Source organism: Neovison vison, chromosome 7, assembly GCF_020171115.1.
Source record: "Neovison vison isolate M4711 chromosome 7, ASM_NN_V1, whole genome shotgun sequence".
NCBI classification, from domain to species: Eukaryota; Metazoa; Chordata; class Mammalia; order Carnivora; family Mustelidae; genus Neogale; species Neogale vison.
This window is the reverse complement of record NC_058097.1, coordinates 190,238,333-190,252,389: the sequence shown is the minus strand read 5'-3', so window position 1 is coordinate 190,252,389 and position 14,057 is coordinate 190,238,333. Positions and strand designations below refer to the sequence as shown.

Here is a 14,057-nt window from a genome sequence, read left to right as displayed (position 1 = left end):
CCAGCTGAGCATGCCGCTGAGTGGGGCTCCAGGACAGACCGATGGACAGTTCTTATCCTGTGGGCTCCTGAAGGCCGGCTGGCCAGCCTGGTTGACTCAGCACAGTGGGATCCCACTATTCCCTCCCCGCTTTCCTGGGCTAGCCCTGTGGGGGAGCAGCCTTGACATTCAGAGGAAGTGAGAATCCGTAGAGTAAGAAGAACCCCATGATCTTTTTTAATTTCACTGAAGCAAAGCTGGAGATGACTTGGTGGATAGACCTCCCTTCCTCCATTTACTCGGACAGGCTGGGGAGAAGCCCCTGGCTCTTAAGTCTATAAAAAGAGGACGACCACCCTGGGGGCGATGTCGGCTACGGTGGCACGGTGTCCAGCTTGTGGGACTGGGCTCCAGAGCTAACACGCCAGGTTTGGCACGAATGGCTGTGCCCTGTTCTGAGCAGCACTGTGAGGGTAACTGTTCACAGATGAGCGTGAAGCACAAGAGCTGGAGGGGGGCTGGGGATGACCAGATGCGCAGGGTGGCCAGCTGAGCCTGGGGGTGGGGACCCACACAGCCACCAGCCTGGCTGGAGCAAGGGGAGCCCAGGAGAGCCCTGCCTGACCAGGGACTGTGGTGTGCAGAAGACAGGCGGCCAGTTTGTATATAATATTTATTTGCATTGTCTATAGAAGAGTTATTTACAGATAGAAACGGACCCACAGCAAAACTGCTGTAAACCCATTCAGACCCTCTTGATGGCCGCTTCTCAGAACGTCCATGGTTGAGCAGCAGGGCTGAGCCTGGCTGTGGAGTGAGCCAGCTGAGTACCTGGGTGTCCGCCAAGGGAAATAGCTGGGGATTATGGCTTCAGCATTCTCCCAGAGCACATTCCTGAGTGCTGAGCGGAGCCCTCACCTCCCCCAATCTACCCTCAGCCGCAATGGGACAGGGAAAAGGGCCTGGGCAGGGAGGGGCGGCTACGGCCCACTCTTCCTGCCCCTGGGGTATCTCTGTCTGCACCCTGGTCTGGCACCAGAGTCCCTGGGCTGAACCAGGAGGCCTGTGTGGCTCAGGGCTGCTCACTGCCCTGCAGGCTGCTGTTTGGCAGCTGGAGGTGGTGAAAGCTGCTGGCGCTGCCAGGGAGCATTTACTAGGGGAACAGGAGCTGGCCCAGGGCTGGCAGCCACGAGGAAAAGGTCTTGGAAAGCATCTCCCAGCTCCATCCCAGGCTGGGAGGACCGTCAGTGCTGAGTGGGGCGAGGGGCTGCACGAGCACCTGCCTCTCCTTTCTTTGGCCTTAGAACTGACAAAGGAAGGGCCCGGACAAGGGACACAGCAGAGAGGCTTCCCACCCTCAGCCCTCAGGCTGCCAGGGCTCGGAGCCTGAGTAGAAAGCCGGGAACCCCAATGCTCCAGAAGGAGATGGCTTTGGGCTCCCCGAAGCCCTGGGCCCCTGGGGCTGTTCTCACTCCCCCTATGGTCTTTCTTGGCTGAGAGAGGCCTCCACCTGGGACCAGGGCTGCTATTCCTCACTGCTCACTGCGGGAAGTGCGGGCTGACGGGGTAACAGGACCACAGCGCGGCTGGGGGCAGGCGCCGGGATCAGGCCCCGGGCGCAGCACGCTATCACAGTGTCGGTCTCACACACATCTCTGGTCACGGTCACAGACACGCACGCACGCAAACCACCCTCTCATCTGGTCAGAGGTGCGCTCAGGCACTCGCCCTCTGCCTCACACACGGTCACAGAGTGAATCCGAGCCTCTTATTGCTGTGTGGGGGGTGGCAGGGATGGTCACTCCACGAAAAGTGAGAAGAGCACCATCACCACGATGCCCGTGCACAGCAGCAGCACCTGCTGCAGGGAGCGCCTGCGGGGAAAGGGGCCAGGCTCAGGCTGGGGCTGAGGATGGGCCGCAGCCCGGAAGCACCAGCCCCCACCCCGAGCTCCCAGGGGCCCCGTGAGTGATGGCAGCAAGGGGCACTCACCACGGGTCATCTTCCTCCAAGAGGTCAGGCAGCACGTTCACCAGGGCGATGTAGAGAAAGCCGCCAGAGGTGAAGGGCAGGATCCAGGCCACAGTCTCTTCTGCAGTGGAAGGAAAAGTCCTGATGGCTGGGAGCCCAGGGGAGCTGTGTGCACCACACCCACTCCCACAGGGGAGACCTGGGGCGGATCCTGGCCTGGACACTGGGATGGGGCAGCTATGCCCTCTGGCTGGGGCCCCTCCGCTGACCACCACCTGCCACCGCCACCCACCACGCCCGTACCTACTCCCTTGGGGGACTGCGTACAGATGGCGAAGCAGGCGCCCAGCAGGCCCCCCAGTGCCGTCGAGAGCTGCAGCTTGGCTGCGCTCCATCGGTCAAAGCCGGCCCGGAGCAGGATGGCAAAGTCGCCCACCTGAGGGGAGGTCCAGATGATCACTCTGGGCCCCAGGGGGTCGGGTACGGACCTGCACACCGAGCCCCCTGCACCAGCCCTGCTGCTGGGCCCCCCAGCCCGCATCCCCTAGGCTGGGACCCCATTCCCTGCCCCCCCTGCCCCAGAGGCCGGAGCACAGCTGAGATGGTGGCTGCAGCCTGGTGGGCTGAGCAGCTCTAGGCCTCCGAAGCCCAGCCCCCCGCAAGGCTGCCACTCAGGGCTTCCCAGCCCAAATCCCTCTCCGAAGCCCCACGCCCACACTGCCGCCATGGAAACCCTCTGGCACACACCTCATGGGGGATCTCGTGCAGAAGGATGGCCATGGTGGTCAGGAGCCCAATCTGCAGGGAAGGGAGTCTGTGGGGTTCTGGGCCGAGGGCCAGGCACCCACTTGTCCACTCAGTCTACAAATATTTACTCTGCTGGGTGCTCTGGCTGGATACCGTTCAGCTACTAGAAACACAGCAGACAAGGAACCTGTCTTCACAGAGCTAACAGTCTGGAGGGGGGAGGCGAGGACTGAATGAACACACAAAGAACCACAAGATTACACAGTGCCAGGTGCTGTGGGGGAAGAAATGGACCACGTGGCATGGGAACAAGTGACAGGGGCCTCATTTAGATGAGGGGTTAGCAGAGGCCTCTCTGAGGACGTGCAAGTCAGCAGAGGCCTGAAGGATAAGGAGCCAGGATTTCAAAGACTGGGGGGGGGAACATTCCAGTCAGACGAAATAGTGTGAGGTGGAGGTCAGGAGAGGGGAAAGAGTGAGGCCGGCTCAAGAGGAGGCAGAGAGGGCAGAGGGAAGGAGTGGGTGAGAAGCATCTAGAAGCAGGCAGGGCCCAAGCCTAGCAGCTTGGCAGAGGTATGTAATCCCAACAAGGAGCATTCGCAACAAGAACAGCCCAGTGGCTCAGACAGAAGGCAGCCACGTGCAGCCCTCAGGGCCTGGATGAGGGTGTTGGTGATGGAGTGGGAAGTGCACGGACTGGAGACCTGTTTTGGAGGCCGAGCCAACTGGTTAATGCAGGCACCATCATTCCCACCAGAAATGCGTGGGGCCCACCTCTCCCTACCCCTACTCACCTTCTTGCTCACAAGGAAGCTGGCAGCTACAGCCAGCCCGTGAGTGAAGTTGTCTATGGTGTTGGCCAGCAGGTTGAGATAGCCACTGACCTGCGCAAGGGAAGAGGAAGCCAGGCTGACCCAGGCGGGCAGGGTTCGGCTGGGCCTGCCAGTTGGGGGGTGGGGAACCGCTGCAGGAGGAAGGGGCCCTGAGTGGGCCACTCACTTTGATGGTCCGGACCACGGCACTCACGCCGGGCTCTGCAGCCGGCTGGGCCAGAGAGTGGCCTCCACTGAGCACGGCAGCAGCAGCGGGGTCTTTGCTGGGGGCCTAGGGCCAGGAGAAGGAGGGAGAGGGGCATTAGATGTTCCCCCACTCGGTCAGGGTAGACACAGGAGGGGAGTGAGAGATGGAGAGACAGGCAGGGAACAGTACTTCAGCCTGGCTAGACTTCTCTCTTGCCCAGTCAGCTGTGTGCCCCGACTCAACTGACCACCTTCCACGCTGCTGTCGCTCCCAGTTTACGAGAACAAGCCACAGCAGGCGCCAACATCATCACTCCCCGGATCTTCCCAGTTGGCCTGGCCTCCCAGAGCCCCAAGGGAATGGGGAAGAGACCCTCTTTTCAGGGTTCAACTCAGAACCTGGGTCTCCAGGTTCCCACACCACCACATAACAGAGGCTGACCTGTCCAAGCCCCGGGGTTTGGGGCTCACCTGGCTGGTCCCCTCCTTCTCCTTGCTGTCCAGGAACATCTTCTCCAATGCCAGAAAGGTCAGGAAGCCAGCAATGACCCACAGTCCCAGCTGCTGTTGCTGCTGCAGGCTCTGGCCCTCACCACCTGCAGGGGGCAGCACTGACAGGCCAGGCCAAGCCAGGGCCACAGAAGGGGGGGCCATTTGGAATGGGACCTCGTCAGGGGCAGTGACAGGGGAAGTGGGACAGGACTGGCTGGTGGGGAAGGTGGGCCCCAGATCCCCCCTCCCTGTCATTCTGGCGGAGCAGGAGGGCCTAGGCCAACCTTAGGCGTGGGCACCAGCTCCGTCTGCCCTCCTGCCCCCTGACTGTGGCCTCACTCACCAGGGCTGGCACTGCATGTGTAGGCCCATGCCTCGGGCAGCAGGTGGAGAAACACATTGCCCAAAAGTCCCCCCAAGGCAAAGCTGAGCAGCTGCTTCAGGCGGCGGGCCCCAGCTACAAAAGGGAGATGTGGAGATGTGGGGCTTGCGAGCTGGCCTACCAGAGCCCCTGGGCAGACCTCTGCCCCACCCAGCTTACTGGGCGCTGTGTTTTTCCAACCAGACTGCAAGCTTCCAGAAGGCTGGACTTGGCCTGCGGCCCTTCCTGGATCACCCCCATCACCCCAGGCCCAGCACCAGCTGGGTGCTCAGCAGGAAATACATCACAGCCCGCTGGACGGCTGTGGAACCACTGCGGCTTCGTAGTTAAGAGACAGGGCTTGGGAGCAGATTACTTCTGGGACTCAGTTTCCCCATCTCTAAACCCAGGATGATTGTTATATGATAGGGACTTTATGGGAATTAAATGACAATACACACAGCAAGCCCTTTTTAGGGGGAGTGTTTCTCTTCTCAGCCGCTGTTACTCTCAGAAAGGTGGCAGAGACTGGGGGACTTTTGCAGACTTGCAGCATCAAGAGTTGGAAGTGCGTGAAGGAGGCTATCCAGAGAAATGGGTGCAGAAGGCAGAGGCCGCTTGGGTGGTTCAGTGGGATCCCAGGGGAAGCTGCCACTTCCAGGTTGTGTGACCTCAGCCTGGTCAAAGAACTCCTTGGTGCCTTTGTTTCCCCATTTGTGAAATGGAGCTAACCGCCCGCGGCTGACCTCGCAGGAGCACTCTAAGAGGGGTTGGGATGATGCACAGGCCATGTTGGCAGGCCCCACGAGGGCTGTAGCGCCAGCCCTCAACCTGCCGTGGGCCACAGATGTGCTCATAACCATCTGCTGAACAAACAGTTCCCCAGCCTAGCAGGCGGCAGAAACACCAGATTCCTGGAGCCCGGGGCCAGACCTGCTACGCTGCACTCCTGGGAGGGGCAGCAGGCACCTGCATTTTTAGGAGATACCCATCCAGTCTTTAGTTTTCATTATGACATGTCATTTGTGCCCCATCAGTGCACAGACACATCTGCAGTGCAAAAAAGGAGCCTTTGCCCTGGCCTGGGCAAACCCCCTCACCCCCCAGGTCCCCTCCCCAGAGGGGGGCACCACCAGCCTCGCATGTATTCCAGGAAGGCTGACCCAGGGGCCTCGGTGGAAAGGCTTTTCTGCACTAATGGCGAGGCAGGGCTCTGTTCCAGCACACGGGCAGCCCCGGGCCTTCGGAGCTGCCGCCCTTCCCCCAGCACCAGGCAGCCTTCTAAGTGCTCCAGCCTCCTCTCCCCAGTAGCACGTATGAGGCAGGTACCAGTATGATCCCCATTTTTAAGGCTGGGAGCGTAAAGTGAAGTAACTTGCCCAATGCCAGTCAGCTGGTGAGTGGCAGAGCCAGGCATGGAACCCAAGGGGCCTGGCACCCATGTTTCCAACCACAATCTATATTGTTTCTTGGTGAATGTTTGCCGACTTTTATTCTTTGAGAACAAATAAATACAGAAATGAAGGAACAAATGAGCCTGGTCCACCCTGGTCTCAACAAGGTGGGAAACTGTGTGCTCTGTCCCTGCCCTCCACTCCAGAAGGCTGCGTCCTGCGATGTGCGACCCCGCTCTCCCGGGAAGAGCAGCCCTGTTTTCCACGCCGCTGGCTGCCTCGGGCACCAGAGGAGGGTCACCTACCTTCTGAGCGCAGCATTGTCCCCATCTCCAAGGGAATCACCAGCAGTGGGAAGACCCCACTGAGCCCCACCATAAGGGAGCCCAGGAGGGAGCAGATCCAGGTGTCCAGCCTCTCCCCGCTCAGCAAGGCCCCCCAGGATTCGCTTTCCTTGTTGTCCAGGCGACAGGCAGCTGCAGGCCCCCGGCTCCGGAGGGCCGGTTGGGAACCCCCAGCCCCTCCCAGGAGCTCTAGGGCAAGAGCAGTGAAGAAGAGGAGCCTCTGGCCCGCCATGCCACCGCCAGGACAGGGACATCCAGGCATGCCACGTGCTGAAAAACACAAAGGCCTCTTACGTGAGCTGCCACCCCTGGCCACACACCTGCTCAGCAAACGTGGCATCTTAACCCTCCCCCCAGACAAGCAGCCACAGCATCCACTCTCCTGCCTGCCTTGCCCAGGGCCTCTGAGGACCGCAGTGATGGGTGCACAGAGCAAAGGGGCTCTACTCTTCCACACCCCACTCCCGAGGACCACACATTTTTTCCTCCTGAGCCTGCTCCAGACTGTGTGTCAGCGTGTCTGCCTGGGGCTAAACTTTCCCTAATGACGGGGTGAGGTGCTGGCTGGGTTCCCTTCAGCCACCGGCAGGCCCAGCCCAGTCGGGTGTCTCTAGCTGCCAGGGGAGGCTCTGCCGCCAGGATGTGCTCCAGTGAGGACACCCAGGGGACGGGGGCTGCCACTGTCTAGCCTGATGGGCAACACTGGATGGTGCGGGCAGGGAAAGCAAGCAGCGGAGCTAGAGCAGAACCATCAGAGCTTCTTCCTCGGCCGTGAGCCCACTGTCTCCAGGAGACAGGACAGGAGGCAGACAGACAGACAGGAGGCAGAACTGAAGAGAAGGATCCTTCAGTGGGAAGCTGCCTCACAGATGTGCAGAGCACGGGCTTTGGAGATGGGGCCCAAACTCTACTCTGCACCTACAGCTCTTTGAGCGTGGGCAAGTCCCCGAAGCCCTCTCTGGGCCTCAGTTTCCTCTCTAGGCCTCAGTTTCCTCTCTAGGCCTCAGTTTTCTAGTCTGTAAGGTGGGAGAACTGCCTCCCCCACAGGCTGTGAAGATGAGAAGAGTTTGCTAAGGCAGGTGACCTGGCCTGGCAATGGGGGCAGCTCGGGAAGACCCTCCTTACACTGCAGGCAGCCTGGGACACGGGTGGCAGGAAGGTTCCCAGCCGCTGGATCACAGGACCGCGATGTGAGTCAACCAACAGAGAAGTTCAATCTGGAAACTCGGGCATGAGATTTAAATGTGGTCTGCCCTGCCTCATCTGGCCGTGACCTTGAGCCAGCGTGTCCCTGCCTCAGTTTCCTCATCCCCTGATGGAGGTGGGAGGGATGCCCGCGTCCAGGACCTCCTGGCCTTTACGGGAGACCCTGACGAACCCCGCTGGGGCTCCCCGGGGACCAAAAGCAGGACTGGGCCGGATCAGACTTGGAGGCCAAGGCGATGCCCGCAGAGGTGCGGGGACCGCAGTCTGGGGAGAGGGGAAGAGGGTACGGAGAGTGAGAGAGGGGAGGGAAAGGAGAAAGCAAGAGAAAGTCAGGAGTGAGCAAGCCAGAGAGAGTGGGAGATGGACGCGGAGGGGGAAAACGAGGGAGCGATGGGCAGCGACGTGCGGGGCGACTGGGGAGAAGAGGAGCCCAAGGAAGTTGAACTCCTCAGCTCTGGGCCAGAAGGGGGGCCAGAGACCCGGGTCTGTCCGGGGCCGGCGGGGCTGGGGGCCGGGGGGATCGGTCCGGGCGCGGGCCCCCGAGGGTCGGGCGGTCACTCACCGTGCGGCGGCGGCGGCGGCGGCGCTCCGGGCGGCCCCGGCCATCCAGCAGCGGCGCCGCGCCCCGCCCCGGGTCTGCCCCGCCCGACTCGGCCTCCCGGCCCCCAGCCCGGAGCCGCCCCCGGCGCGCGGCCACGTCACACGGGACCTGTCCGGAACCCGACGCGCCGCGCGCCGCGGGGTCGGAGGGGAGCGGCGGTCGCAGCGCGCTTCCGCCTCTCGGCCGTGGGGGACCCGGGAGGCCAGCGCACTTCCGCCCGGGCGGCCGCGGGGCGGTGCGGAGGGCCGGGCGGAAGTGGGAGCCCCAGAGGCAAGGCGCTCAGCCCCTCTGGGGAGGGCGGGGGCGGCGGTCCCGCAGGGACCGCGAGCGGCTGGGTGGCTGGGCTTGCGGGTCTGGCCGCCGCTTCCTCTCTCGGGCCGCAGTTCCGCCCGCGGCCGCACGGGGGCGCGCTCGGATGCCGGCCGGGTTCGGGTGGCTTCCTGGCTTGAGCGCTCCAGCTCTGAGTCAACCCGCCGGGCTCCTCCATGAGCAAGGGAAAGGGGAAGTGCCTGCCGCAGGGAGGGGCCTGGCCCCGGGAACCTCAGAAGAGGGAATTTTATTCTTACTCATCGAATTATTTTTGTGCTTTGGTTTTTCACTGGGAACCTCAGGCCTTTGTCTCCAGGGCTTGTAACCCTTTGGGGTCCAATGCATGGTGTCTTGACACTGCTGCTCGGAACCCCAAACCTGGGGGAGCTCTCGCTCGGGCTTTCCTTAGCAGGAGGAAGCTAGGCCTGACCTCAGACTAGGGCAGCAAACAGTAGCATTATTTACCGAGCACTACTATGTGCCATTCACTCCGTTTGCACTGTCTCGCTGAATCCTTTGATCCCACTGAGAGGCGTACCGTTAGCCCAGGGCCACACAGTGGCACAGAGGACAGAGCCATGTTTGAATCTGGGTGTCCCTGAACCCAGAGCACGTGACAGCACCTGTCACTTTTAGGGGGTGGGAGTCTGACTTGGAGGTTCCATTTTGCATCTTTCTCTGGAAATCAGGCAAGACTGTATAATATTCAGGATGGGGTATGTGGGGACTTGGGCAGAGATTGCCTCGGGATGGGAGTCTCCAAGCCTCTGACCTTCCTGTGTCTCCCATGGTAGCTCCCTGCTCCCTTCAACTGTCCTGGGTTCCTCTCGCCTCCTGGGGGCTCTGCGGGCACCCTAGGCTCTCACATACTGCACCTGCTTCCCTGTTCCACTTCACACTCCAGTGTCTGCCCTTCTTAGACCGCCCCACCCAAGTCCCTCCAGGTGGGATCAGCTTTCCTCTGGAAGCTTCATGTCTGCCTCAGCACACCTGGCCCATAGGTCTGCCAGAACGCCCTCCTGGGCTTGAAGCATTCTGAAGTGGAAGCCCTGGGTTGGTTCCTTTGCAAAAGGAGGAAGACAATCAGGGATACTGCTCTGGGATCTCAAAGATGCTACCCCTCCAACCCTGTATGCAAATCACTCCATGGGATGTAAAGCACTTCACAATATACAAATGATTTCACAATAACACAGTCAGCATTCCTGCCTCTGGGGGCTGGGGGCTGGGGGCTGGGGGCTGAGGGCTGCGGGCCACCACAAGAGGGTAGGCAAGACCCAGCCTGAAATGTCACTGACTGTCTTCTCACTGTCCTTTCCTCTCACCTGCCCTGGAATTTCCACCGTCACATTCCCTAATGGAGTCAAGAAAGGGGCACATCGGGGGGCTCTAGAAGAGGACCTCGAGCAGGGAGGACCAGAAAGGAAGACGTGGTGGGTGGCCTGGTGTGTGGCTGTTAGGAACAGTGAATTAGATCTGCCAGGGGCTTCCAAGTCAAGATGAATGAGAAAAGAAATGTGCAGAAATGATTTATTTAATATGATCTACTATCTTTAAAAAATATTTTATTTATTGGGGTGCCTGGGTGGCTCCGTGGGTTAAGACGCTGCCTTCAGCTCAGGTCATGATCTTGGGGTCCTGGGATCGAGCCCCACATCGGGCTCTCTGCTCAGTGGGGAGCCTGCTTCCCTCTCTCTCTCTCTGCCTACTTGTGATCTCTACCAGTCAAATAAATAAATAAATAAATAAATAAAAACTTTTTTAAAATTTTTATTTATTTATTTGACAGAGAAAGAGAGAGAGAGAGCACAAGTAGGCAGAGGGGTAGACAGAGAGAGAGAGAGCAGGCTCCCTGCAGAGCAGATGTGGGACTCCATCCCAGGACCCTGTGATCATGACCTCAGCTGAAGGCAGACACCCAACCGACTGAGCCATCCAGGTGCCCCAATCTATTATTTTAAAACAATAACAAAAAGGGGGTGTCTGGTTGGCTCAGTCAGTTGAGTGTTTGGCTCTTGATCTTAGCTCTGGTCTTGATCTAAGGGTTGTGAGTTCAAGTCCCACATTGGGCTCCACATTGGGCATGAAGCCTACTTAAAAAAAAATGACAGGGGCGCCTGGGTGGCTCAGTGGGTTAAGCCGCTGCCTTTGGCTCAGGTCATGATCTCAGGGTCCTGGGATCGAGTCCCACATCGTGCTCTCTGCTCAGCAGGGAGCCTGCTTCCCTCTCTCTCTCTCTCTCTGCCTGCCTCTCCATCTACTTGTGATTTCTCTCTGTCAAATAAAGAAATAAATAATCTTTTTTAAAAAAATGACAAAAGAAACCATGTATAAGTACATGTGATTACAGGTATCAGTATATATAAGTATAAATAAGTACGTAAGTATAAATAAAAGATATAGAAAATCATACATTGGGTGATAAGATGGATTCCATGGTTGGGGGAGGAAAAATGTTTATTTTTTTAAAAGGTTTTATTTATTTGAGAGAGACAGAGATAGTGACAGACAGAGAGCAAGAGTGGGGAGGAAAAGGAGAAGCAGACTACCTGCCGAGCAGAGAGCCTGACATGGGACTCTATCCCAGGACCCAGGATCATGACTTGAGCCAAAGGCAGACGCTTAACCGCCTGAGCCACCCAGGCACCTGGGGTGGGAGAAAATTTTAAAGGAAAAATTTAAAATATGAATATAATCACATTTACATAATTATGCAAATTTATATATAAATTAAATTTGTGTGTATGTAAAATCTCATATGTGTGTGTGTATCTTATGGCCTCCTAGCTTTTTTGTTAAGACAATCAGATTCTGGCACCAGACTTCCTGGAGCAAATTATTTGACTTCCTGGGGCATTTGGGTGGCTTAGTCGGTGGAGGGTCTGAGTGGGTTTTGGCTTAGGTCATGATCTCAGGGTCGTGAGATTGAGCCCCACATTGGGCTCCATGCTCAGCTAAGAGTCTGCTTCAGATTTTTTTCCCCTTTTCTCTCCCTCCCTCTCTGCCTCTCCCCCTGCTCATGCATGTGCACATGTGCGCACAAGCTCTCTCTCTCTCTCTCTCAAATAAATAAATCTCTTTTAAAAGAATTGCTTGACTTCCTATGCCTCAGTTTCCTCATCTGTAAAATGAATTACTGTATCAGATTGTTGTGAGGAGTAAATGAATGAATACATACAGAGCACTTAGAACTATGCCTGGCGTATGAGAAGTTCTACTTGGGGCTTAGATGTTGTTCTTATTTATATGTGTGAATACGTGGGTATAAAGAAAATGTTAGGGAAAAAAAGAAAAGAAAATGTTACAGGGGCACCTAGATGGCTCAGTTGGTTAAGGATCTGACTCTTGATTTCAGCTCAGGTCATGATCTCAGGGTCATGAGATGGAGCCCTAAGTGGGGCTCTGCGCTAGGTGTGGAGCCTGCTTCGAATGCTCTCTCTCTCTCTCTCCTTCTGCCCCTCCCACCCCTCTAAAAAAAAGGAAAAGAAAAAGAAAAAGAAAATGCTACAGCAATGGACAGATACATTAGAGACACAAGATGGGGACCATCCTCTCTCCTCTCCTTGCTGAGCACAGATGAGCGTTTTCCAATGCATTTATCAAGCAGTGTGGGGGCCTCAGGGACATTCTGGGTTGAGGCACTGAGCAGAAAAGCTTTAGCAGGCCAGATGAGCCTAGACAGGGCTTGGATATGAGTAGCAGGGAGACGTCTGACTGGGGTGGGGGGGGCTGCAGACCCATTTCTCTAACTTCGCTGGGTCTGAATTTAACACATTCTTCTTGGCTCTGGTCTCTTTAGTGGGGGCTTTTTCAGCCACCAGGTCTCATCCCTCTATTTCCAGAAGGTAGGATTGCCCCTGGGCCCGGGCCTGAGGAGGAGCCGGTCACTGCAAGACCATCACGGCCGGGCATTGCCAATGTTATGACAACCTTACCCCTCCTCCAGGAGTGCAGTGCTAGATGCCCTAGGCTGGGGGGTTGATGCACATTTTCTCTGCTTCCAGAATGTGGGCCTCCTTCTCAGGGCTTTCCATGGAGTCCACTGGCGGGCAGCAACCTCTGTAAAAAGGCATCTGAGGTTCAGGGCCGGGATCACCCTGCCCAAGGTCACAGCTGAAGTGAGGATGCTCTTACAATGGACTCAGGCTCCACCTCTCCATACCAAGCCTCCCTCTGGGGTACCCCTGACCTTAACCCTCTCTCAAGTCATTCTTCCTAGAGTAGCCTTAGCTCTCCTCCGAATCCTGAGCCCTGGCCAGATGAGGCCCCAGCAACTCCATAGCAACCCCCCTTTCCCCTAGCAATCCTTCCCAGGCTGCCCATGCGCAGCCAAGCCTCACTACTTTCTGTCCGGCCTCTCTGCCTTTATAACCCCCTTTACAACCCCTTTCCCATCCCCTGGTGGGCCTGGCATGTTCTTCCCCTTCTGTTGTCTATTGATTGAAATCTAGCACGTTTACAAGCCTGCTCCTCCCTGAAGCTTTCTGAATCTGTCCAGGTTGAAGGCCCTCAGTGTTGTGTGTCTTTGGGGTTCTTAGTCCGGTCTCCTGCATTCCCGCCTGCTCTGTGGGCTTCTGGAAGGAAAGACAAGTTTGGCTTATTGATTGATTGATTTTTAAAGAATTTATTTACTTATTTATTTATTTTTAAGATTTTATTTATTTATTTGACAGAGAGAGACACAGCAAGAGAGGGAACACAAGCGGGGGGTGTGGGAGAGGGAGAGGCAGGCTTCCCTCTGAGCCCAGAACCATGGGATCATGACCCCAGTCAAAGGCAGACATTTAACAACTGAGCCACACAGGCACCCTAAAGATTATATTTTTAAGTAATCTTTACATCCAATGTGGAATTTGATTGTACAACTCCAAGATCAAGAGTCACACGCTCTGCTCAGGCTCCATTTGGCTCTTTTTTAAAACTAAGAAAAATAAAAGTTGTTACAAGGTTCTCTTTTACATTATTCAGTGAGTTTTACAATTGTTTTCATTGAGGACCTGCATAATTATTAATATTTGCTTTAAAGTATCTTATATTTTTGCAGCTATTTTGAATAGGATAATACGTATTACATTCTGGATGATTTATTGATAGCCCACGGGAAGGCAAATTATTTTTACATATTGCCTTGATACCTGGTAAACCAACTAATTTTTTTTTTTCTACCGGTTTTCCTGAATTCTCAGACTTACTCTTAAGTCTTCTGTCATCTCCTAATAACAAAAGTATTAGAAGGAAGGAACCAACCTTGCTATTTGTAGAGATACGGTTTGGCTGGATTTTGAACTTCACAGGAAGGGCAAGTATTTGTTTTCTGGGACTGGCTTTTTCACTCAAGCCAATGAATCAAGTAAGATTCATTCATGTTATTACGTGAAATTGGTTCATTTGGAACTGCTGAACCATGTGTGGACGGATCCACTGGAATTTATTTGCCCAATCTCTTGTTGGTGGACTTTTGGGTGACTTTGAGACTTTTGCTATAGGGAAAAAATGAAACAAGACGAAATCAGAGAGGGAGACAAACCATGAGAGACTTTTAATCTCAGGAAACAAACTGAGGATTGCTGTGGTGGGGGGTCGCTGGATGATGGACACTGGGGAACGTATGGTGAGCCCTGTGAATTGTGCTAG

General features: G+C 56.3%; 1 protein-coding gene across 6 annotated transcripts; it reads right to left on the bottom strand.

Moving 5' to 3' along the window:
• Positions 1 to 638: 638 nt before the first annotated feature.
• Positions 639 to 7,649, bottom strand: SLC39A13 (solute carrier family 39 member 13). Of its 6 annotated transcripts, none has more exons than XM_044259282.1 (10): positions 7,433 to 7,649; positions 6,269 to 6,577; positions 4,552 to 4,665; positions 4,188 to 4,327; positions 3,697 to 3,801; positions 3,492 to 3,581; positions 2,698 to 2,748; positions 2,258 to 2,386; positions 1,972 to 2,071; positions 1,762 to 1,853 (listed from the first exon to the last, which is right to left on the bottom strand). In XM_044259282.1, the coding sequence occupies exons 2-9, from the start codon at positions 6,567 to 6,569 to the stop codon at positions 2,009 to 2,011; spliced, it is 993 nt and encodes a 330-aa protein (XP_044115217.1). In that variant the 5' UTR covers positions 6,570 to 6,577; positions 7,433 to 7,649; the 3' UTR covers positions 1,762 to 1,853; positions 1,972 to 2,008. The 6 variants fall into 6 exon arrangements, with proteins under 6 accessions (XP_044115213.1, XP_044115214.1, XP_044115216.1 ...); XM_044259284.1 differs by having other exon boundaries at positions 4,188 to 4,312; positions 7,433 to 7,648; XM_044259278.1 differs by lacking the exon at positions 7,433 to 7,649 and having other exon boundaries at positions 639 to 1,853; positions 2,254 to 2,386.
• Positions 7,650 to 14,057: the final 6,408 nt, after the last annotated feature.